Source organism: Manacus candei, unplaced genomic scaffold (genome assembly GCF_025592945.1).
Source record: "Manacus candei isolate 608988 ecotype Guabito, Panama unplaced genomic scaffold, ASM2559294v1 h1tg000073l, whole genome shotgun sequence".
Classification (NCBI taxonomy): Eukaryota; Metazoa; Chordata; class Aves; order Passeriformes; family Pipridae; genus Manacus; species Manacus candei.
The window spans coordinates 23,487-46,253 of NW_026138121.1; the positions used below are offsets into that span (position 1 = coordinate 23,487).

General features: G+C 53.2%; 1 protein-coding gene and 1 long non-coding RNA gene across 52 annotated transcripts; both read right to left on the minus strand.

Moving 5' to 3' along the window:
• Window positions 1–754: 754 nt before the first annotated feature.
• LOC127480387 (WAS/WASL-interacting protein family member 3-like) lies at window positions 755–16,462 on the minus strand. Of its 50 annotated transcripts, none has more exons than XR_007907885.1 (20): window positions 15,733–16,462; window positions 14,855–14,958; window positions 7,469–7,527; window positions 7,292–7,363; window positions 7,153–7,202; window positions 6,977–7,044; window positions 6,710–6,791; window positions 5,933–6,638; window positions 5,760–5,821; window positions 5,617–5,666; window positions 5,329–5,510; window positions 5,173–5,245; window positions 5,049–5,096; window positions 3,181–3,474; window positions 2,736–2,791; window positions 2,601–2,652; window positions 2,183–2,498; window positions 2,046–2,100; window positions 1,611–1,969; window positions 755–1,283 (listed from the first exon to the last, which is right to left on the minus strand). XR_007907885.1 is itself a non-coding variant. In XM_051808500.1 (5 exons), exons 1-4 carry the CDS (start codon window positions 16,168–16,170, stop codon window positions 11,936–11,938), a joined length of 855 nt encoding a protein of 284 aa, XP_051664460.1. In that variant the 5' UTR covers window positions 16,171–16,185; the 3' UTR covers window positions 10,660–10,976; window positions 11,929–11,935. The 50 variants fall into 50 exon arrangements, 6 of the variants coding, with proteins under 6 accessions (XP_051664464.1, XP_051664460.1, XP_051664462.1 ...); XR_007907874.1 differs by having other exon boundaries at window positions 3,165–3,474; XR_007907890.1 differs by lacking the exons at window positions 2,601–2,652; window positions 2,736–2,791; window positions 3,181–3,474 and adding exons at window positions 3,916–4,071; window positions 4,174–4,225; window positions 4,309–4,364 and having other exon boundaries at window positions 2,183–2,223; window positions 4,738–5,096.
• On the minus strand, window positions 7,538–9,762 carry LOC127480390 (uncharacterized). 2 transcript variants are annotated; one of them, XR_007907901.1, is made up of 4 exons: window positions 9,593–9,762; window positions 9,196–9,312; window positions 7,855–7,973; window positions 7,538–7,663 (listed from the first exon to the last, which is right to left on the minus strand). It is a non-coding gene; the product is annotated as an uncharacterized LOC127480390 (long non-coding RNA). The 2 variants fall into 2 exon arrangements; XR_007907900.1 differs by having other exon boundaries at window positions 9,538–9,762.
• Window positions 16,463–22,767: the final 6,305 nt, after the last annotated feature.

The window sequence follows — 22,767 nt, forward strand, 5'->3', positions numbered from 1 at the left end:
TGTGCCCAAACCTTGGTGATGAACGTCGCCTCGCAGACCAGCTGGGACCTGGGAAAAAAACCCCAGAGGGGGGGAAAAAAAAAAAATCCCCCGGCTGGGGTTTTTTTATTCTAAAGCTAAAATTATCTAACAACAACCTGAAAGAGAAACAACACAAACACAAGGTTAGAATACTACATTACACACATCCAACCCCTCCACCACTCCCTTAAGCCGCAAGCCAGCCCTGAATATCGGCGTACACTCAAAATGCTGCCTTGGGAACGGGGTTCCCGGGAAGCCTCAAAAATCAAAAAATCATCCTGCCTGACAAAACCCAGGTCTCGGGTCGGCCTGTGCCCAAACATTGGCGATGAACATCGCCTCACAGACTGGCTGGGACCTAGGAAAAAAAACCCCAGCGGGGGGGAAAAAAAAAAACCACCCCGGTTGGGGTTTTTTTATTCTAAAGCTAAAATGGTGGAAAAAATCCTGAAAGAGAAACAAACACAAGGTTAGAATACTACATCACACACACCCATCCCCTGCATTGCCACACCTCCACCATACCCCAAAGCCGCAAGCCAACCCTGAATATCGGCACACGCTCAAAACGCTCCCTTGGGAACGTGGTTCCCGTGGAGCCTCAAAAAAAAACTCCAAAAAGAAACAAATTGCCAAGCCTGACAAAACACGCATGCCGCTCATGCCCGAGCACACCCCTCACAGCATTACAAGACAGTATCAATGACAGAATATCAAAAGCAAAACAAAGTAAGGTACAAAGCTATACAATTCCTAACTGATGCACAGCAATACAACACTATGACATTCACATACAGAGCAATACAATTACAAATATAGAAGTATACCAGACAGAACATTACATGGCAATACAAGTGACACGACATAAAAACTGCTACAAACAAAGGCGCAACGATATACAATTCCTGACACACGGAACGCGACGCCGTGACGTTCAGATAAGGACCGATACGACTACAACTATACAAGTGTATGATACAGAGTGGTACAAGGCAATACAAATGACAACATAAACGGCGGCTGGACTTTTCCTATTCTAGTTGTAAAATACAATAACTACGCCTAAGAAGCAACCTGCAACACTAAATAAACATATACGATGCTACACGATGCAGTCCAGAAGTCATTGGGCAGGGACTCCCCGTGGCTCTCAGAAGTTTCCATCGATGATCGCTCGGACGATCTCTCCACAGTCGCCGGAAGTTCCGGGAAAACCGATGTCGTCTTTCACCCCAGGAACCTGAGTCTCCTTTGGGTGGCTGTAAGACAAAAGGGAAGGGACTCTGAAGTGTGCCTTCTGTGACCTTGGATTTACCCCCAAACTGAGCCTATACATTTTATAAGCCCAAAGACCCCTGACAAATGCCCATACCATAGACACTGTTTGCTACTCTACCTAGCTGTGACTCTATACACCCAAGCAGGGCATCGCAAGACAATCCTGCTCACAGACTGTACAGCCGTAGGCTCAACTGTCTAAGGCAACTGACATGTTGATGTGAGACTGAGCAATATTCTATCTACCCACTGATCCACATAGCAGGGCAGAGCAGTTCCAGGCTGACCCCAAGTGAGACACCCCATACCTGTGATGACACACACCATGTGACACAATTAAGAGAAAAAGGACACAAACATGGAGTAGACAAAGGACGTGACACAGACCGGAACTGCTCTGCCCTGCAGATGGGAATCCAATGATACAAAGTAAGCCCTTCCTTTGAGGTCTCTAAACAACCTGCTACAGGACACCCATTGCACCATACTAATTGCAAAAATCCCTCCGGGCAATGCACATACTTGCCCCGACTCCCAACCCCTCTCTGGGTCTTTGCCCTGCACTTATCTTTCTGAGAGCCGGGGCTGTGAATCCATCTTCAATGCACAGGAGGGGCACCTGGGCTGGCTCAGAGGTTCCTGTTGTCATGAGAGTACTCCAAGTCAACTGTGAAAAAGAAAACCATACACAATATCTGAGTAGTGTGGCACAGGGCTGGAACTCCAGTGATCCCCCTACTCACCATCACTGAGGCCCTGACCGGAGTCCAACACTGTGGCTGTCACCTTCCGGGATACCTGAGTGAGTGAGACACAAAATTCGAAGGCATCTCTAAAGCTGCAGTGAATCCCTGCTCCTCCTGCTGCCTCCCCAACTCACCTAGAAAGCTCCTCTCTCTTCAGCTGCTCCCAAGATCGCCCCTGCAAATGAAATGAGTAAATGCTCAAACACTGAGCTCTCAAACATTAGGGATGGCTCACAAGGAAAGTCAAAAACCTCTAAACCCCATCAGACTGCACGCTGAAGCGTTGCTACACACTGTGAAGTGGACAGACGGTCGCTGCAAGACAACCCAGACATGGAGGCTTGTGCTGATGTACTGCCTCATACTGGCTATCTCGGGCTCCTTTAGCTTGACCTCTTATAGGATGGACCTCCGGCACCTTCAGCAGACGGGTAAAGGGTTGTGCATCGCCTAGAAAAAAAATTAAACAGTTACAACATATATGCATAGATTGACCACATAGATGACATCCTAAAACTAACTCCAAATTCGGCTGGGGAGTAAAATTCTCACCTCGCTCGTCTCCCTGCTGAGCCGCTACGCCTTGAGACCGATTGGGCCCCATCTGGAAAATAAAGAAAAAAAAGGCACAAGATAAAGGACTCCTATGGCTCAAACTGACATCCTTCATCCAACACCCAAGACAACCTTCTTCCCAGGCTGCTTCAACTCGTCTCGGTCTGGGGTACACTGTGTCCACTTATCTGAAAAGAAAAAAAAAAAAACAAACAAAGGGTTAATCAGGTCACCCCCATGGTCACTGAGACCTTAACCACTTCAAAGAACTCATTTCCACTGAGCGAGTGAGAACTCTGACCGCAGCATACAAGAATACAAATGACAACCCAGCTTCAAGGCCCTGCTATCCAAGTACCATCAGCTCCACAACACTCAGCTATAATGATTGCACATGAGTTGTGGACACCTGCTCCATCCGGCAGGACTGTACAGCCATCGGTTCGACTGTCTGAGGGAACTGACATGTTGATGTGAGACTGAGTAATATTCTATCTACCCACTGATCCACGTAGCAGGGCAGAGTAGTTCCAGGCTGACCCCAAGTGAGACACCCCATACCTGTGATGACACACACCATGTGACACAATTAAGAGACGAAGGACACAAACATGGAGGAGACAAAGGACGTGACACAGACCGGAACTGCTCTGCCCTGCAGATGGGAATCCAATGATACAAAGTAAGCCCTTCCTTTGAGGTCTCTAAATAACCTGCTACAGGACACCCATTGCACCATACTAATTGCAAAAATCCCTCCAGGCGATGCACATACTTGCACCGACTCCCAACCCCTCTCTGGGTCTTTGCCCTGTACTTATCTTTCGAGAACCGGGGATGTGAATCCATCTTTGATGCAGAGGAGGGGCACCTGGGCTGGCTCAGAGGTTCCTGTCATCCAGAGAGTACTCGGAGTCAACTGCAAGAAACAAAACCAGACACCATATCTGAGTAGTGTGGCACATGGCCCCAGCCCCGATGATCCCTCTACTCACCGGCACCGAGGCAGGTCCTCGTGTCGCTGGCTCTGACCAGACTTGGACAATATGCTGCCACCTTCCAGGATACCTGAGTGAGTGAGACACAAAATTCGAAGGCATCTCCAAAGCTGCAGTGGATCCCCACTCCTCTCCTGCTGCCTCCCCAACTCACCTAGAAAGCTCCTCTCTCTTCAGCTGCTCCCAAGATCGCCCCTGCAAATGAAATGGTTAAATGCTCAAACACTGAGCTCTCAAACATTAGGGATGGCTCACAAGGAAAGCCAAAAACCTCTAAACCCCATCAGACTGCACGCCGAAGCGTTGCTACACACTGTGAAGTGGACAGACGGCCGCTGCAAGACAACCCAGACATGGAGGCTTGTGCTGATGTACTGCCTCATACTGGCTATCTCGGGTTCCTTTAGCTTGACCTCTTATAGGATGGACCTCTGGCACCTTCAGCAGACGGGCAAAGGGTTGTGCATCGCCTAAAAAAAAAATTAAACAGTTACAACATATATGCATAGATTGACCACATAGATGACATCCTAAAACTAACTCCAAATTCGGCTGGGGAGTAAAATTCTCACCTCGCTCGTCTCCCTGCTGAGCCGCTACGCCTTGAGACCGATTGGGTCCCATCTGGAAAATAAAGAAAAAAAAGGCACAAGATAAAGGACTCCTATGGCTCAAACTGACATCCTTCATCCAACACCCAAGACAACCTTCTTCCCAGGCTGCTTCAACTCGTCTCGGTCTGGGGTACACTGTGTCCACTTATCTGAAAAGAAAAAAAAAAACAAACAAAGGGTTAATCAGGTCACCCCCATGGTCACTGAGACCTTAACCACTTCAAAGAACTCATTTCCACTGAGCGAGTGAGAACTCTGACCGCAGCATACAAGAATACAAATGACAACCCAGCTTCAAGGCCCTGCTATCCAAGTACCATCAGCTCCACAACACTCAGCTATAATGATTGCAAACGAGTTATGGATACCTGCTCCATCCAGCAGATCAGTACAGCCATTGGTTCGACTGACTAAGGCAACTGACATGTTGATGTGGGACCCTGAGCAATATTCTATCTACCCACTGATCCACGTAGCAGGGCAGAGCAGTTCCAGGCTTACCCCAAGTGAGACACCCCATACCTGTGATGACACACACCATGTGACACAATTAAGAGACGAAGGACACAAACATGGAGGAGACAAAGGACGTGACACAGACCGGAACTGCTCTGCCCTGCAGATGGGAATCCAATGATACAAAGTAAGCCCTTCCTTTGAGGTCTCTAAATAACCTGCTACAGGACACCCATTGCACCATACTAATTGCAAAAATCCCTCCGGGCAATGCACATACTTGCCCCGACTCCCAACCCCTCTCTGGGTCTTTGCCCTGCACTTATCTTTCCGAGAGCCGGGGATGTGAATCCATCTTTGATGCAGAGGAGGGGCACCTGGGCTGGCTCAGAGGTTCCTGTCATCCGGAGAGTACTCGGAGTCAACTCTAAGAAAGAAAACCAGACACCATATCTGAGTAGTGTGGCACGTGGCCCCAGCCCCGACGATTCCTCTACTCACTGGCACCGAGGCAGGTCCTCATGTCACTGGCTCTGACCAGACTTGGACAATGTGCTGTCATCTTCTGGGATACCTGAGCGAGAGAGAGAAACAATTAGAGGGCATTTCTAAAGCTGCAGTGGATCCCTGCTCCTCCTGCCTCCCCCCCCGACTCACCTCCAATGCTCATCTGCTCCCAAAGGTTACTCGGATGGCACCTGCAATCAGAAAAGCTCAGTGCTTCATTGCTGATCCTTTTAATACTCAGAGATTACCTACAAGGACAGCTCCAGGGGACCAAACCGTGTCCATCTCCTCATTGTGAGTTGGCTTCGGCCCTGTCAGGCTGTCTACATCTCCTGCAGAAAAAACCCCAGGGGCAAATGTGAGCACTGAGATACTGCCCAAGAGTTTGCTGCCCCCATGGCAGTTTCTGTCTGACACCCCTTGCCCGTGACCTCTTACAGGCAGGGTCCCCATCACGTTGGACTGTACGTCAGAAGTCGGTGCACTGCCTGGAAAACAAAAAAACAAGTATGTACACAGATTCACCACAAGTACACCGCCTGCAAAAAAGCATCTAATTTTGTCCTGCAGTCCCTGCTCACCTTCCTCACCAGGCTCACCTTCCCTCTAGTGCCTATCATCTGCTGGGCCGGTGGCTCTGCATCTTGAAAAAAAAAACCAAAAAACCAAAACTAAATCACCAAACCATCCAAATGATCAAGTAAACCTAGGGCCAAAAGTCATGTCTTGGCTCTGACCTCACATGAGAGCCCACCTTCTGACTCTGCTTCTCCAGCCTCTTCTGTTTATCTCTGCTTTACATCCAGCCCCTCTGACGCTGCATAGAAATGAGTTACCAAAGTCAGTCATATAGATGGAGGGACCTTAACTGCTGTGCAATTCTAATTTCTCCTTAGACAAGCCATCTGGGGTCCAAACACAGCCTGCACAAACAAACACTGACCTAACTTTAAGGCCCTGCCCTCAGTGGCTAAGCCTATCCACAGGTTAACTGGAAAGTCTCCTTTCTACTCCACCTACCCCCAAGTCTGCACTGCAGGGCAGAGCAGTTCCAGGCCCAACACAAACTCCAAGGACACATTTCCCGACAAGTGCTCTGGTGCAACGAGGAGAGAGAACTCTGAGAAAGGACACCGTGATTGTGAATTTTAAGACACAAAACACAGACTGAACAAAGGACACGACACAGACCTGAACACCTCTGCCCTGCACATTCTACTCCAGTGATGAAAAGTAAACTGCTCCTCCTATGTGTGCCAAGGGCCTCTTAGGGCAGACCCTTTCCCCTGTGCTCATTTGAAAATCCCTCCCTCCTAACCATAAAACTGGACCCAGTTCTCATCCCCTCTCCAGGTGATAGTCCTCCACTTATCTTTCCCACAGCTGGGGATGTGAATCCATCTTCCATGTAAAGGAAGGACACCTGGCTGGCTCAGAGGGTCCTGTGATCCCTGACTCAGCTACGAGAAAGAAAACTGGAATTGAGACAAGAGTTCAGCAGCACGTGGGAGATAACCCCGCAATTGGCTACTCACCATCCCCTGAGCTGAGAGGTTCTCGGGCCACTGGCTCCGACCCCAGTCGGAGGCTGCTGCCGTCACCGTGTGCCGTACCTAGGGGAGTGAGAAAAAAAGTCACGTGGTGTGTTTGAAAGTAAGGGAGACCCCAGCATCTCCTCACTACCTCCCTGACTCAACCTCAATGCTCCTCCATTGCCAAACACAGGCTGGATGGCACCTGTAACTGGAAAAGGTCCAGCCTTAATTGATGACCCTCGTAGTATTAGGAGATTACTCACAAGGACAGCTGAAGACCATCAAACCTAACTGACAGGTGGCTGCACCCCTCTGAGGCTGCACACATTCTCTGCAAAGTAAAAAAGCCAAAGGCAAATGTACACACTGAGATACTGCCTGAAAGGATGGCTTTCCTGGGGTAGCTCCTACCTACCTCTCCTCCACAGTGACCTCTTACCAGCAGGGGCCCTGAAGCACTGGACTGTCTGTTAGAAGGTGGCAGAACCCCTGGAAAACACAACAAACAAAGCATGTGCACAGATTCACCACAACACCTGTAAAAGACCATTTACTTCTGTCCTGGAGTCAATGCTCACCTTGCTCACCGGGACTCACCCAGATCACCTCCCCTCCGGTGCCTAGAGCCTCCTGGGGCCAGGGCTCTGCATCTGAAAACAAAGAAAAAACAAACCCAAACAACAAAATCCTTAACACAGCGAGTAAACGTGGAGCCAAAAGCCACATCTTTGTGCTGATGTCAGGTGATGACCCACCTTCTTGCTCTGCTCCTCTGGCCTCTGTTTTGTTCAACTCTGCTTTACATCCTGTTCCCCTGAGACGGTAAAGAAACCCTAACCAAAGTCACCCAGACAGATGGGGAGAGCTGAAAGAGTCTCCCTTCTCTTCAGGCAAACCACCCAGGGTCACTGCCTGCAGCCAAAGACTGCAGCTGTAATCGCGCAGAATATCTGGGTGAACGAGAGGAAAACTTAAGTGGCACATCTGAAAACTCAGTGGATGCCTTCACAGGCATTTAGGGGGCTCCTGGACACTGCTTTCTACCCATACTACCTTCAAAACACCCCTGGCAATTCCTAAGCTGACACCCAAGCCCTTGCTCCATCTCTGGGCTGTAACCCCCCACTGACTACTTGCAAACCTAGGTGTCTGTAGCCATCCTCAACACAGAGCAGCTTCACCTCGGGATGGGATAACACTTGTGGAAAAATACCAAGCTGCAGTTGAAATGATCAGGAGATCTCAAAAGACACAAGGCTCCTAAGGAAAAGAAAACAAGATAAATTACAAAAGTACCTTACCGACACAGCACACAAAATTATTAAATTTAAAAACCTTGCATTTGAGTGTAATCCTCTTCATTGCCATATATAGCTCTGCTATATATTTTAAGACTTTACTGTCTGAAAAGCATAAAGCTTTTATCATGCACATCTGACCTTCCACAGACAGCTCCTTTCCGCTTTCAGGATAAAATTATTTTCATGGAATGACTCAATAGGAAGTGCCCAGGAACCCCACATTGTTCTTTCCAGAACAGAAAATAAACAGAGGAAAGGAGCTTTGCACAAGTGTAACATACTCCAGAACAGACCTGATTTTAGTTTTACTCTTTGTGTTCAAATATTCCATAGAAAAGCTTCAGCAGGAGAGTTGGCACATTCCCAAGAGTATCCTGGAAGTCCCTTTCACAAGGGGCATAGGAAAATCGCAGTTGTATGAGTCCCTTGTGCCTGCAGATGCCTGGGGATCCTCTCCATCCACCTTGTGCTCTCCCAATAGCAGAAAGGGTGCTGAGACAGGAGGAAGGAAACCTTTAGCATAAAGCTGGGGAGGAATCTAAAGCTTCCTTTCCTGGGGAGCATTGTGAAGTCTGCAGATGAGAAAGGGAAAATTTGCATCTCCTTTGGTACAGGTGTCAACAGAGGCTAAAACATTTTGCCTTTTTCAGACAACTGTGCCCTTTTTGGCTCCCTGGCAGCTCCAATGGCACCAGAACCCCCTTCCTGCACACCCATGGGTGTCACACTCAGGCACCCACACACCTTTTCTCCAGCCCACACGTGGCAAACATTTCCTCACCCTGGACATCCCAAGGGGAGTATTTTTGCTAGAGAGCACAGCAACTCACCTGTCCTTGCAAACTGCCTCCCTGCAAAAAAGGAATCATTTTTCCTGGACACTTCCCCCACAGTCAAGGTCTTTTAAAACTGTGCCGAGACCACACCCAAGATGGCGGCCGTGGCCCAGAAGTCCGCCCCAAGGCCACACTCAAGATGGTGCCACCAGGACCGGAACTTAGCCAAGGCCACACTTAAGATGGCGGCCTCCAAACCTGGAGGTTTGGAGGCCAAAACCTCCACCAAACCTGCTCAGGGTCCCTCCCAGCTTCTGCCTGTCCTTGCATTTAAAGGCATGGGCACATTCTATCTTCCAACAGCAAACCCCAGCTCCTCACTGGGAGTATAAGCCCTGCTCTTACCTGGACAGACTGCCGGGCTCAGCACAGCTGTGGGTCATGGAGCAGCTTCCCAAGGCTGTTCTCTCTCCCAGCAGGAAGCACAACTCGCCTCCACACCAGGGGAAACCACGAGCGAGGCTGCAAATGGACACAGAACAAGCAAAAAGCATTAACGCAGCACAAAAAAACCAAGTTAAAGCAGTCTTTGCCTCATAACCCTGCACGGGGAAAGGGTTTGGAATTTCAAAGCAAAACCTGAGACACCCAGAGAGCACAGGCCCCACAGCCATGCCACGGCTCTCCCCGGGGTTACCCGGCAGGTAACGGGCTTACCCGGCCCCCGCTGCCCAGCACAACGCGCACCTAAACGCCCCCCAGCTCCCCCGGTCCATAAACCCAGCGGACAAGGCGCTCTCACCTCCGCAGCCCGGGCAGCAGCTGGGCCACACCCTCAGCCCTCACACGCAACCGCCCCCACCTGCCCCGCCGACCCTTCTATACCGCGGGCCAGCAGCGCTGCCCAATCAGCACTCGAGCGCCTCCGCCCAATCCCAGCCCGCCTGGCCCTGCGGCCCCCCCCGCCCGCTCAGCCCGACCCCGCCCCTCCGCGCGGCCCCGCTCCCCATTCCCTCAGCGCGCCTCCCGCCGCAGCCCCTGCTGGGGCCGGGGAAGGGCGGGTGGGAGCTCCGCGGTCACGACCCGGCCGGGAGCTCTCCCGGGACAAGGGGAGCGAGGCGGGCAGCGGGGACGGCGGGGTTCTTGGGGGCGGGCAGGGCGGGGCCGGGCGGCGGGGCCGGCGCGAGCCGGGGGGCGGGCCTGGGCGAGTCTAGGGGTGGGGCCGGCGCGATCCCGCGGCGCTTCGCTCTGGGCTCTGGGGCTGTTCCGGGCTGGTTTTGGGGCACTGCGCACACCCTGCCCTGGTCACAGCCCCGCCCCAGCTCGCTGCACTCCCCGCACCCCTTGCTCAGCTCCGCGGGGATTTGTGCCTCCCGTGAAGGTGGCAAATGTCTGCAAAGCCAGTCGGGAAGCCAGAGAGCTGCAGCCCCCGGGCCCCGCCGCGGCTTCCCCGCCCTCACCCGGCACCTCCCGCACGTCCCGCCCCGCAGCGCCGCTCCCGCTGCCGCCCTCGAACACAAGGAACGAACCCCCGTGCCCCCAGCACAGGCCGGTCCCTCCCCGGCAGCCTCGGCAGCGCCGGGAGCGGCCGCAGCCCCCAAGGACGGGCGGGGCGCGCCGGGAGGGGCCGCGCGGGGCGGGGGCGGGTCCCGCGGCTGCGACCCCGCGGGGAACGGACCCCCGGGCCGGCCCCGTCCGGCCCCGCCGCTGGCCCTGCTCGGCCACCGCCCCTCGCCCACAGTTTTAACGTTAGAGAACCAAGTTTAATCCAGAGCGCTGCAAGCTCCCAAGTGCAGGGGATTTCCATAGACTTGTTATTTTTCTCTTTTTAATGACCCCATGGCTAAAGTCAGGGAAATACAATCCTTAAACACCATCACTTCTACATCCACCTGCGATCAGGGGCCGATGGGCAGCATCCTGGCCTGGACGGGCTGCAGGGATGGTGTGAAGGCCACTGTGCCCCAGGTTTGAAGGACTCTGGCCATGATCCCCGGCCCGTGGACAGAAAGCCCAGAGCCAACGGGAACTCCAGCCAGCTGCAGGCAGATGTTACTCTGTCCCAGTTTGCCAGGGGTGGGCACGAAGGTGCCCTTCCCCGTTAGGAAGTGGAAGTCGTCCCCTGTGCAGAGCCTGCTCTGATCCTCGGCCTCGTGGGAGCCAATTCCCTTGTCCCAGCCCACTTCCTGCAGAGAAGAAAGGGAAAGATTGCACATAAGGGAGACATTCTTCCCTGGGAGGGTGGGGAGGTGTCCTGGCACAGAGAAGTTGTGGCTGCCCCATCCCTGGAAGTGGCCAAGGCCAGGCTGGATGTCTATTAGAAGGTGTCCCTGCCTGTGGCAGGGGGTGGAAGCAGATGATCCCTGAGATCCTTTCCAACCCAAACCACTCCAGGATCCCAGGATGATTCCATGCTCTCTCTCTGCATTTATTTGGCATCATTTCCTCTCAAAAACAACATCTGCGATTTAGTTGATTGCCAAAGCCATCATTTTAAAAGAAGGGGTTTCTTTTTTTTTTTTTCTCTTTTATTTCATTTTCATTTTATTTCCTTTTTAGTTTTTTTGCCTTTTTTTTTTAATTTTTCCTTTCTTTTTTATATTTCCTTCTTTATTTCATTTATTTTTTTATTCTCTTTATTTTTCATTTTCTCTCCCAGTGCTCCCCAGTAACACCCAGTGCTCCCCAACAACCCTCAGTAACACCCAGTGCTCCCCAGTACACCCCAGTAACACCCAGTGCTCCTCAACAACCCCCAGTAACACCCAGTGCTCCCCAACAACCCCCAGTAACACCCAGTGCTCCCCAAAAATTGACCCAAAACCAACCCAAATCACCCCAAAAGCTGACCCAAAACTGACCCCAAAACCTGACCCAAATCATCCCAAAAGCTGACCCAAAACTGACCCCAATCATCCCAAAAGCTGACCCAAATCACCCCAAACAATGACCCCAAACTGACCCCAAAAACTGACCCAAATCATCCCCAAAACTGACCAAAAACTCTGCATTTATTTGGCATCATTTCCTCTCATAAACAACATCTGCGATTTAGTTGATTGCTAAAGCCATCATTTTAAAATCATCCCAGGAATCCAAAGGGACTGGAAAACACACAGAAATCATTCCTGCACCCACCAAATCATTAGGAATTGGAACCCCATTCCCTCATCTCTCTCCTTGTTCTTCTTGGCTGGAAAACCTGATGATCCCCACTGGCTATTTTTAGGCTGCTTTTCTTCCACAGCTCCTTTCCTCCCGGCTGAAACCTCCTGGCATATTCAGGGCTTATCTGGAGGGAAGCCCCTCTGAAGTATTTCCTCTCGTGGCAATCCTGCGGGATGAAGAAGTAAAAAAAGCACATCAAGAGCTCCTTCTACCCCCTTCCCTCACAAACACCCTCCCAGTTTGTCCTTGGCAGCTCCATCCCCCCGGCAGCCGCACCCGACGCTTCGGCTCCGGCTGGGAAAGGGACAGCAAGTGCAGAAGCAAGTTCAGGTCTGGGCAGGGGCTCCCTGGGGAACGGCACTTCAGTGCTTTAGTCCGTGGCCTTTCCTGCTGCCCTCCCTCCTGGAGGCAGAGGATGACCCGTCCCTTGTTTCTCCCACGCTCGCAGACCCAGGTCCTGCTCCTTTGGCCCCACTTTTCTTAGCAGACCCGGCATCATTTCCCAGGGTCCCCAGGAAACTTCTGCACTCGACCCATTGCTAAGTGCAGAGCACAGGGCGAGGGAAGGACAAATTTCTCGGCACCCAACCCCTAAAATTTTCCTTCTCCGCAGCACGCTCACGTTCCCGCTGTCTCTGGAGGTGCCCGCACGAGTCCTCCTTCTCCCAGCACCTAAGAGAATGTCCTTTTCACCCAGGTCCCGCTTACCGTCGTCCAACAAAACACGCTGACAACATTTTTCACGATGCCAGTGGAGAGATATTAGAGCACACTGCACAAGGAAGCTGAGCCTGCCCCATCCCTGCAAGTGTTCCAGGCCAGGCTGGACGGGACTCGCAGCAACTGGGGACAGTGGAAGGTGTCCCTGCCCACGGAAGACAGGCTGGCCTTTGAAGGTCCCCTTCAAACCAAATCGCTCTGGGATTCCCCTCCAAAATCACTCCCAAAGAGACACAGCAATCAAAGCAGAGGGACTGCACTCCCAGCTTTTCTTACCTGCAGGCACACACAGCACAGCACGTTGGACAGAAAAGCCACAGGGTTAGTCCTGCCAGAGGCGTCCGGCACACCCACGGCGACCGAAGGGAAAGAGGCAGCCTGGGAACACGGAGTAAAAGACACCTTAATTAGGACTACACTGAGCCATAGCCAGGTCATTCCCACAGACAGCTTCACCGTCCAGTCGTCCAAAAAGCACTCACCGAGGCCTCAGGTAGGATGGCTCCTGACGCTGACCAGGTGAATACCTCCCTGGAAGCCCGCTCTGCTCCTGCCAGGCACTGGGGCTCACCCAGAGGGGCTTTGCCAAGCATCCAAGGGAAATTAAAATTACAGCCTGGGCAAAGGCGCTTCCCGCAGGACCGCTCCTGGCCAAGGCCACCGGTCCGTGCAAGTCAGACCACTGACCACCCAGGGCTGGGGATTTTCAGGGGCACGCTTCCAGCTTTTATTCTCCAGAAACTCCAGTTCTTTCTGGCACCGCTTGCCAGAAAGTCTTCCCCTGTTGGAAGAGGTCACTTTAGTCTTTCGAGGGGCCAGATTGCCAAAGCCCGGCCAGTCCGTTCCCACGAGGAAAGGTAGCTTTGTCTTGTACAAGATACTGGGGGGGGGGGGAGACACAAAAGTTTAATTTAAAAGAACTGCCTAGAATAGAAAGCAATTCAAACATAAGGCAGACAAGACTCGTGCAAAACTGAATTACATTGGACTTCAAAGGAGAATTATTTCCCTCTGCACCTCAGAGACCCCCAATTTTCACCCAGGTCCCGCTTACCATCGTCACACAAAACGTGCTGACAAAATTTTTCACGATGCCAGTGGAGAGATATCAGAGCACACCGCACAGGGAACCCGAGGCTGCCCCTGGATCCCTGCAAGCGTTCCAGGCCAGGCTGGATGGGACTTGGAGCATCCAACCGGGGATGAGAGGGGAAGGTGTCCCTGCCCACGCAAGACAGGCTGGCCTTTGAAGGTCCCCTTCAAACCAAATCGCTCTGGGATTCCCCTCCAAAATCACTCCCAAAGAGACACAGCAATCAAAGCAGAGGGACTGCACTCCCAGCTTTTCTTACCTGCAGGCACACACAGCACAGCACGTTGGACAGAAAAGCCACAGGGTTAGTCCTGCCAGAGGCGTCCGGCACACCCACGGCGACCGAAGGGAAAGAGGGAGCCTGGGAACACGGAGTAAAAGACACTTTAATTAGGACTACACTGAGCCATAGCCAGGTCATTCCCACAGACAGCTTCACCGTCCAGTCACACAAAAAGCACTGACCTCCCAGGGCCTCAGTTAGGATGGCTCCTGACGCTGACACCTCCGTTTCCCCGGGGGGTCAAGAATAACATGCCTGGGAAGAAGTCACCCCCAACAACAAAAAGGGAAAATTAGTGAAGCACAGGGTCCTCTTCTGACTAGATTGCCACCAGCATTCCGTAGCAAATGCCACGACTATTCTGTTACAGACGAGAAAACCCTGTTCTCCCAAACAAACAGCGAGGAGATTTATGGGCATGCCTGAAAATTTCCTGTGAGGAACTTTTTGTAACTAAGGAGCAGGTGCTATCTTGAGTTGAAGGCATCAATTTGACAGACACTTAGGACAGCAAACTCTTCAGCAGAGCAATTAACTGCTGCCTATTTGAACAGCAGGGGAGAGAAAATGACAGTCGAAGGGCAGACAAGAAAAGCAGAACTGGAATCAGCAGACTTTTCTTCCATCTCTCCCGAGAAAGTCTAGTTTGTCTGTTCTAATAATTCTATGCCCTTTTCTACATGAAACTTAGAGCAAGGCTGAAAAAAACAACTAGAAAACAGGGAGAGAAGCTTTTTAGAATTTCACGTGATTTTCCCAAACCGATGCCAGAAAAGCAGAACTCGGTAGAATGTACTCACCTCGAGGCCTTTGGTCTTTTCTTCCATAAGCTTCGTCACCTGATTGAAAAAGCAGAGTAGACTCGGTATTTAGGCTCACAACAGGAAAACCTCCCCTTCGTTTCCTAAAAGAAACTACATTAATCTGCACAGCTGCAGGCGTGTCTCCAGATGTTAAAGCCTTTCAGCTTTTCAGAGGGTGAGAATGCCCTGCTAAGGAAGGCTGAAAACTGCTCGGAGCCTGCACAGGTCCAAGAGCCCCTTGATTTTGTCTGTGTTCCAGTCCCTGGCTAAAGAAAGGGTAGAAGAAGCGCAGTTGTTCCTTGCCTCTTCCCTAAGAGGTTTGGCCAGGTGCTGGGCCAGCCCGGGCACTCCGGGGGAAGGCCGGCAGTGCCCAAGCAGCGCCGCTTTGCCAGGGGCGTCGCTTGCAAGAGCGCCGCCGAGCGCCGGGCCCTGCCTCACAGTCGCCGCCTGGCGGACACGGCCGGGAGCGGCACTGCAGCCGAGCGCGGCGCTGCAGCCGCGCGCCCCCCCCCCCCCTTGGCGAGACCCGCGGCGCCTTTCGCGCGTACGGGCCTTTCTTCCCTAAAACCTGCCCTTGCCTAGAAAAAGCTGAGCAATTCACAGAGTTGCTGTTTCCAGCCCAGCTTCCCAAAGGATTTCTCTCTCTCGGCAGCACAGACAGGGTCCCCGAGGCAGCGGAGACCCTCCCCGCGGGGGGGTGTGGTGCGTGTGCAATGCCAGGGCACATCCGAACCGTCCCCTGCGGCGGCACGCAGGTGCAAGTTTCTCCGCAGAGGCGAGCAACTTGCCTGTCGCTTCCCCGGCCTGCAGTCCCCGATGGCCGTGGGGGAGGCAGAAGAGCGGCCGCGCCCCCCCCTCCGACGCGCCCAGCTTACCCCGGGGCCGATCTCCGTCGGATCTGCCGCCGTGGGTCGCTTCCGGGGGGGGGAAGGCGGCGGCGCAGCCCCGATAGCATCTCCAGGGCACGGCGGGAGCGGGAGCGGGAGCGGGAGCGGGGGCGGGGGCGGGGGCGGGAGTGGGAGCGGGAGCGGGAGCGGGAGCGGGAGCGGAGCGGAGCGGGACGAGCGGGCGGCGCGGCGCGGCGCGGCGTCGGCGCGTGGGGTCCTGAGACGGGGGCTGCCCGCGCCAGTGCCTGCCGCCGCCCACGAACCTGCCGCCCGCGCCCGGCGCCGCCGAGCGCCCCGCCCTGTCCCCGCAGCGGGAAGCGGCGCGGCGAGACGGCGCTGCGGGCGCGGGGCGGGGGTCCGGGTCGCGGCGGAGGTCAGGCAACAGGATAAACGCCTCTCTGAGGCGAGGGGGCCTCTCGCCGCCATCTTTAGTGTGGTCACTCCGGTCCTGGCGGCGCCATCTTTACTGTGGGCTTGGCAGACTTCCGGGCAGGGGCCGCCATCTTTAGTGTGGTCGTTCCGGTCCTGGCGGCGCCATCTTTACTGTGGGCTTGGCGGACTTCCGGGCCGGGGCCTTGGAGGACTTCCGGTCGCTCTCTACTTCCGGTGACCGACTTTACCCAAATTAGCGTCCCTCCTCGCTAATTTCTGCGCTTTCACCCCAAGAAATCTTCACGTTATTCCCCCCCCACACACCCCGGGAGAGACGGGAGACCGCGAGTCCCGCTCTGCCGCCGGAACCGGCCCTTGACTCGAGCAGGGAGCGCTGCACCGGCACGAGAGCCACTGCGCATGCGTCGCCGGTCCCTCTCCTGCCTGCCCTTACTTACCACGTGATCGCCGGCGTCTTGCCAACGACTGCGCATGCGCCGGCGTCGCCACCTTGGCTTGCCCCCCCACCCCGCCGCCCGGCTTCGCTTTCTTACTGCGGCTCCCCCTCCACTTTTCCGGCTCCCTGGGGTTCCCTCACCCACATTTTGGGGTCCCCTTCTCCCATTTTAGGGGTGACGACCCCGCAATTTACGGTTCAGATGGGGGGAGGAGAGGAAACGGGGTGCCCAAGAAGGGGTTTCTTTTTTTTTTTTCTCTCTTTTATTTCATTTTCATTTTATTTCCTTTTTGGTTTTTTTGCCTTTTTTTTTTTTAATTTTTCCTTTCTTTTTTATATTTCCTTCTTTATTTCGTTTATTTTTTTATTCTCTTTATTTTTCATTTTCTCTCCCAGTGCTCCCCAGTAACACCCAGTGCTCCCCAACAACCCTCAGTAACACCCAGTGCTCCCCAGTACACCCCAGTAACACCCAGTGCTCCTCAACAACCCCCAGTAACACCCAGTGCTCCCCAACAACCCCCAGTAACACCCAGTGCTCCCCAAAAATTGACCCAAAACCGACCCAAATCACCCCAAAAGCTGACCCAAAACTGACCCCAATCATCCCAAAAGCTGACCCAAAACTGACTCAAATCACCCCAAACAATGACCCCAAACTGACCCCAAAAACTGACCCAAAACTCTGCATTTATTTGGCATCATTTCCTCTCATAAACAACATCTGCGATTTAGTTGATTGCTAAAGCCATCATTTTAAAATCATCCCAGGAATCCAAAGGGACTGGAAAACACACAGAAATCATTCCTGCACCCACCAAATCATTAGGAATTGGAACCCCATTCCCTCATCTCTCTCCTTGTTCTTCTTGGCTGGAAAACCTGATGATCCCCACTGGCTATTTTTAGGCTGCTTTTCTTCCACAGCTCCTTTCCTCCCGGCTGAAACCTCCTGGCATATTCAGGGCTTATCTGGAGGGAAGCCCCTCTGAAGTATTTCCTCTCGTGGCAATTCTGCGGGATGAAGAAGTAAAAAAAGCACATCAAGAGCTCCTTCTACCCCCTTCCCTCGCAAACACCCTCCCAGTTTGTCCTTGGCAGCTCCATCCCCCCGGCAGCCGCACCCGACGCTTCGGCTCCGGCTGGGAAAGGGACAGCAAGTGCAGAAGCAAGTTCAGGTCTGGGCAGGGGCTCCCTGGGGAACGGCACTTCAGTGCTTTAGTCCGTGGCCTTTCCTGCTGCCCTCCCTCCTGGAGGCAGAGGATGACCCGTCCCTTGTTTCTCCCACGCTCGCAGACCCAGGTCCTGCTCCTTTGGCCCCACTTTTCTTAGCAGACCCGGCATCATTTCCCAGGGTCCCCAGGAAACTTCTGCACTCGACCCATTGCTAAGTGCAGAGCACAGGGCGAGGGAAGGACAAATTTCTCGGCACCCAACCCCTAAAATTTTCCTTCTCCGCAGCACGCTCACGTTCCCGCTGTCTCTGGAGGTGCCCGCACGAGTCCTCCTTCTCCCAGCACCTAAGAGAATGTCCTTTTCACCCAGGTCCCGCTTACCGTCGTCCAACAAAACACGCTGACAACATTTTTCACGATGCCAGTGGAGAGATATTAGAGCACACTGCACAAGGAAGCTGAGCCTGCCCCATCCCTGCAAGTGTTCCAGGTCAGGCTGGACGGGACTCGCAGCAACCGGGGACAGTGGAAGGTGTCCCTGCCCACGGAAGACAGGCTGGCCTTTGAAGGTCCCCTTCAAACCAAATCGCTCTGGGATTCCCCTCCAAAATCACTCCCAAAGAGACACAGCAATCAAAGCAGAGGGACTGCACTCCCAGCTTTTCTTACCTGCAGGCACACACAGCACAGCACGTTGGACAGAAAAGCCACAGGGTTAGTCCTGCCAGAGGCGTCCGGCACACCCACGGCGACCGAAGGGAAAGAGGCAGCCTGGGAACACGGAGTAAAAGACACCTTAATTAGGACTACACTGAGCCATAGCCAGGTCATTCCCACAGACAGCTTCACCGTCCAGTCGTCCAAAAAGCACTCACCGAGGCCTCAGGTAGGATGGCTCCTGACGCTGACCAGGTGAATACCTCCCTGGAAGCCCACTCTGCTCCTGCCAGGCACTGGGGCTCACCCAGAGGGGCTTTGCCAAGCATCCAAGGGAAATTAAAATTACAGCCTGGGCAAAGGCGCTTCCCGCAGGACCGCTCCTGGCCAAGGCCACCGGTCCGTGCAAGTCAGACCACTGACCACCCAGGGCTGGGGATTTTCAGGGGCACGCTTCCAGCTTTTATTCTCCAGAAACTCCAGTTCTTTCTGGCACCGCTTGCCAGAAAGTCTTCCCCTGTTGGAAGAGGTCACTTTAGTCTTTCGAGGGGCCAGATTGCCAAAGCCCGGCCAGTCCGTTCCCACGAGGAAAGGTAGCTTTGTCTTGTACAAGATACTGGGGGGGGGGGAGACACAAAAATTTAATTTAAAAGAACTGCCTAGAATAGAAAGCAATTCAAACATAAGGCAGACAAGACTCGTGCAAAACTGAATTACATTGGACTTCAAAGGAGAATTATTTCCCTCTGCACCTCAGAGACCCCCAATTTTCACCCAGGTCCCGCTTACCATCGTCACACAAAACGTGCTGACAAAATTTTTCACGATGCCAGTGGAGAGATATCAGAGCACACCGCACAGGGAACCCGAGGCTGCCCCTGGATCCCTGCAAGCGTTCCAGGCCAGGCTGGATGGGACTTGGAGCATCCAACCGGGGATGAGAGGGGAAGGTGTCCCTGCCCACGCAAGACAGGCTGGCCTTTGAAGGTCCCCTTCAAACCAAATCGCTCTGGGATTCCCCTCCAAAATCACTCCCAAAGAGACACAGCAATCAAAGCAGAGGGACTGCACTCCCAGCTTTTCTTACCTGCAGGCACACACAGCACAGCACGTTGGACAGAAAAGCCACAGGGTTAGTCCTGCCAGAGGCGTCCGGCACACCCACGGCGACCGAAGGGAAAGAGGGAGCCTGGGAACACGGAGTAAAAGACACCTTAATTAGGACTACACTGAGCCATAGCCAGGTCATTCCCACAGACAGCTTCACCGTCCAGTCGTCCAAAAAGCACTCACCGAGGCCTCAGGTAGGATGGCTCCTGACGCTGACCAGGTGAATACCTCCCTGGAAGCCCACTCTGCTCCTGCCAGGCACTGGGGCTCACCCAGAGGGGCTTTGCCAAGCATCCAAGGGAAATTAAAATTACAGCCTGGGCAAAGGCGCTTCCCGCAGGACCGCTCCTGGCCAAGGCCACCGGTCCGTGCAAGTCAGACCACTGACCACCCAGGGCTGGGGATTTTCAGGGGCACGCTTCCAGCTTTTATTCTCCAGAAACTCCAGTTCTTTCTGGCACCGCTTGCCAGAAAGTCTTCCCCTGTTGGAAGAGGTCACTTTAGTCTTTCGAGGGGCCAGATTGCCAAAGCCCGGCCAGTCCGTTCCCACGAGGAAAGGTAGCTTTGTCTTGTACAAGATACTGGGGGGGGGGGAGACACAAAAGTTTAATTTAAAAGAACTGCCTAGAATAGAAAGCAATTCAAACATAAGGCAGACAAGACTCGTGCAAAACTGAATTACATTGGACTTCAAAGGAGAATTATTTCCCTCTGCACCTCAGAGACCCCCAATTTTCACCCAGGTCCCGCTTACCATCGTCACACAAAACGTGCTGACAAAATTTTTCACGATGCCAGTGGAGAGATATCAGAGCACACCGCACAGGGAACCCGAGGCTGCCCCTGGATCCCTGCAAGCGTTCCAGGCCAGGCTGGATGGGACTTGGAGCATCCAACCGGGGATGAGAGGGGAAGGTGTCCCTGCCCACGCAAGACAGGCTGGCCTTTGAAGGTCCCCTTCAAACCAAATCGCTCTGGGATTCCCCTCCAAAATCACTCCCAAAGAGACACAGCAATCAAAGCAGAGGGACTGCACTCCCAGCTTTTCTTACCTGCAGGCACACACAGCACAGCACGTTGGACAGAAAAGCCACAGGGTTAGTCCTGCCAGAGGCGTCCGGCACACCCACGGCGACCGAAGGGAAAGAGGCAGCCTGGGAACACGGAGTAAAAGACACCTTAATTAGGACTACACTGAGCCATAGCCAGGTCATTCCCACAGACAGCTTCACCGTCCAGTCGTCCAAAAAGCACTCACCGAGGCCTCAGGTAGGATGGCTCCTGACGCTGACCAGGTGAATACCTCCCTGGAAGCCCGCTCTGCTCCTGCCAGGCACTGGGGCTCACCCAGAGGGGCTTTGCCAAGCATCCAAGGGAAATTAAAATTACAGCCTGGGCAAAGGCGCTTCCCGCAGGACCGCTCCTGGCCAAGGCCACCGGTCCGTGCAAGTCAGACCACTGACCACCCAGGGCTGGGGATTTTCAGGGGCACGCTTCCAGCTTTTATTCTCCAGAAACTCCAGTTCTTTCTGGCACCGCTTGCCAGAAAGTCTTCCCCTGTTGGAAGAGGTCACTTTAGTCTTTCGAGGGGCCAGATTGCCAAAGCCCGGCCAGTCCGTTCCCACGAGGAAAGGTAGCTTTGTCTTGTACAAGATACTGGGGGGGGGGGAGACACAAAAGTTTAATTTAAAAGAACTGCCTAGAATAGAAAGCAATTCAAACATAAGGCAGACAAGACTCGTGCAAAACTGAATTACATTGGACTTCAAAGGAGAATTATTTCCCTCTGCACCTCAGAGACCCCCAATTTTCACCCAGGTCCCGCTTACCATCGTCACACAAAACGTGCTGACAAAATTTTTCACGATGCCAGTGGAGAGATATCAGAGCACACCGCACAGGGAACCCGAGGCTGCCCCTGGATCCCTGCAAGCGTTCCAGGCCAGGCTGGATGGGACTTGGAGCATCCAACCGGGGATGAGAGGGGAAGGTGTCCCTGCCCACGCAAGACAGGCTGGCCTTTGAAGGTCCCCTTCAAACCAAATCGCTCTGGGATTCCCCTCCAAAATCACTCCCAAAGAGACACAGCAATCAAAGCAGAGGGACTGCACTCCCAGCTTTTCTTACCTGCAGGCACACACAGCACAGCACGTTGGACAGAAAAGCCACAGGGTTAGTCCTGCCAGAGGCGTCCGGCACACCCACGGCGACCGAAGGGAAAGAGGGAGCCTGGGAACACGGAGTAAAAGACACTTTAATTAGGACTACACTGAGCCATAGCCAGGTCATTCCCACAGACAGCTTCACCGTCCAGTCACACAAAAAGCACTGACCTCCCAGGGCCTCAGTTAGGATGGCTCCTGACGCTGACACCTCCGTTTCCCCGGGGGGTCAAGAATAACATGCCTGGGAAGAAGTCACCCCCAACAACAAAAAGGGAAAATTAGTGAAGCACAGGGTCCTCTTCTGACTAGATTGCCACCAGCATTCCGTAGCAAATGCCACGACTATTCTGTTACAGACGAGAAAACCCTGTTCTCCCAAACAAACAGCGAGGAGATTTATGGGCATGCCTGAAAATTTCCTGTGAGGAACTTTTTGTAACTAAGGAGCAGGTGCTATCTTGAGTTGAAGGCATCAATTTGACAGACACTTAGGACAGCAAACTCTTCAGCAGAGCAATTAACTGCTGCCTATTTGAACAGCAGGGGAGAGAAAATGACAGTCGAAGGGCAGACAAGAAAAGCAGAACTGGAATCAGCAGACTTTTCTTCCATCTCTCCCGAGAAAGTCTAGTTTGTCTGTTCTAATAATTCTATGCCCTTTTCTACATGAAACTTAGAGCAAGGCTGAAAAAAACAACTAGAAAACAGGGAGAGAAGCTTTTTAGAATTTCACGTGATTTTCCCAAACCGATGCCAGAAAAGCAGAACTCGGTAGAATGTACTCACCTCGAGGCCTTTGGTCTTTTCTTCCATAAGCTTCGTCACCTGATTGAAAAAGCAGAGTAGACTCGGTATTTAGGCTCACAACAGGAAAACCTCCCCTTCGTTTCCTAAAAGAAACTACATTAATCTGCACAGCTGCAGGCGTGTCTCCAGATGTTAAAGCCTTTCAGCTTTTCAGAGGGTGAGAATGCCCTGCTAAGGAAGGCTGAAAACTGCTCGGAGCCTGCACAGGTCCAAGAGCCCCTTGATTTTGTCTGTGTTCCAGTCCCTGGCTAAAGAAAGGGTAGAAGAAGCGCAGTTGTTC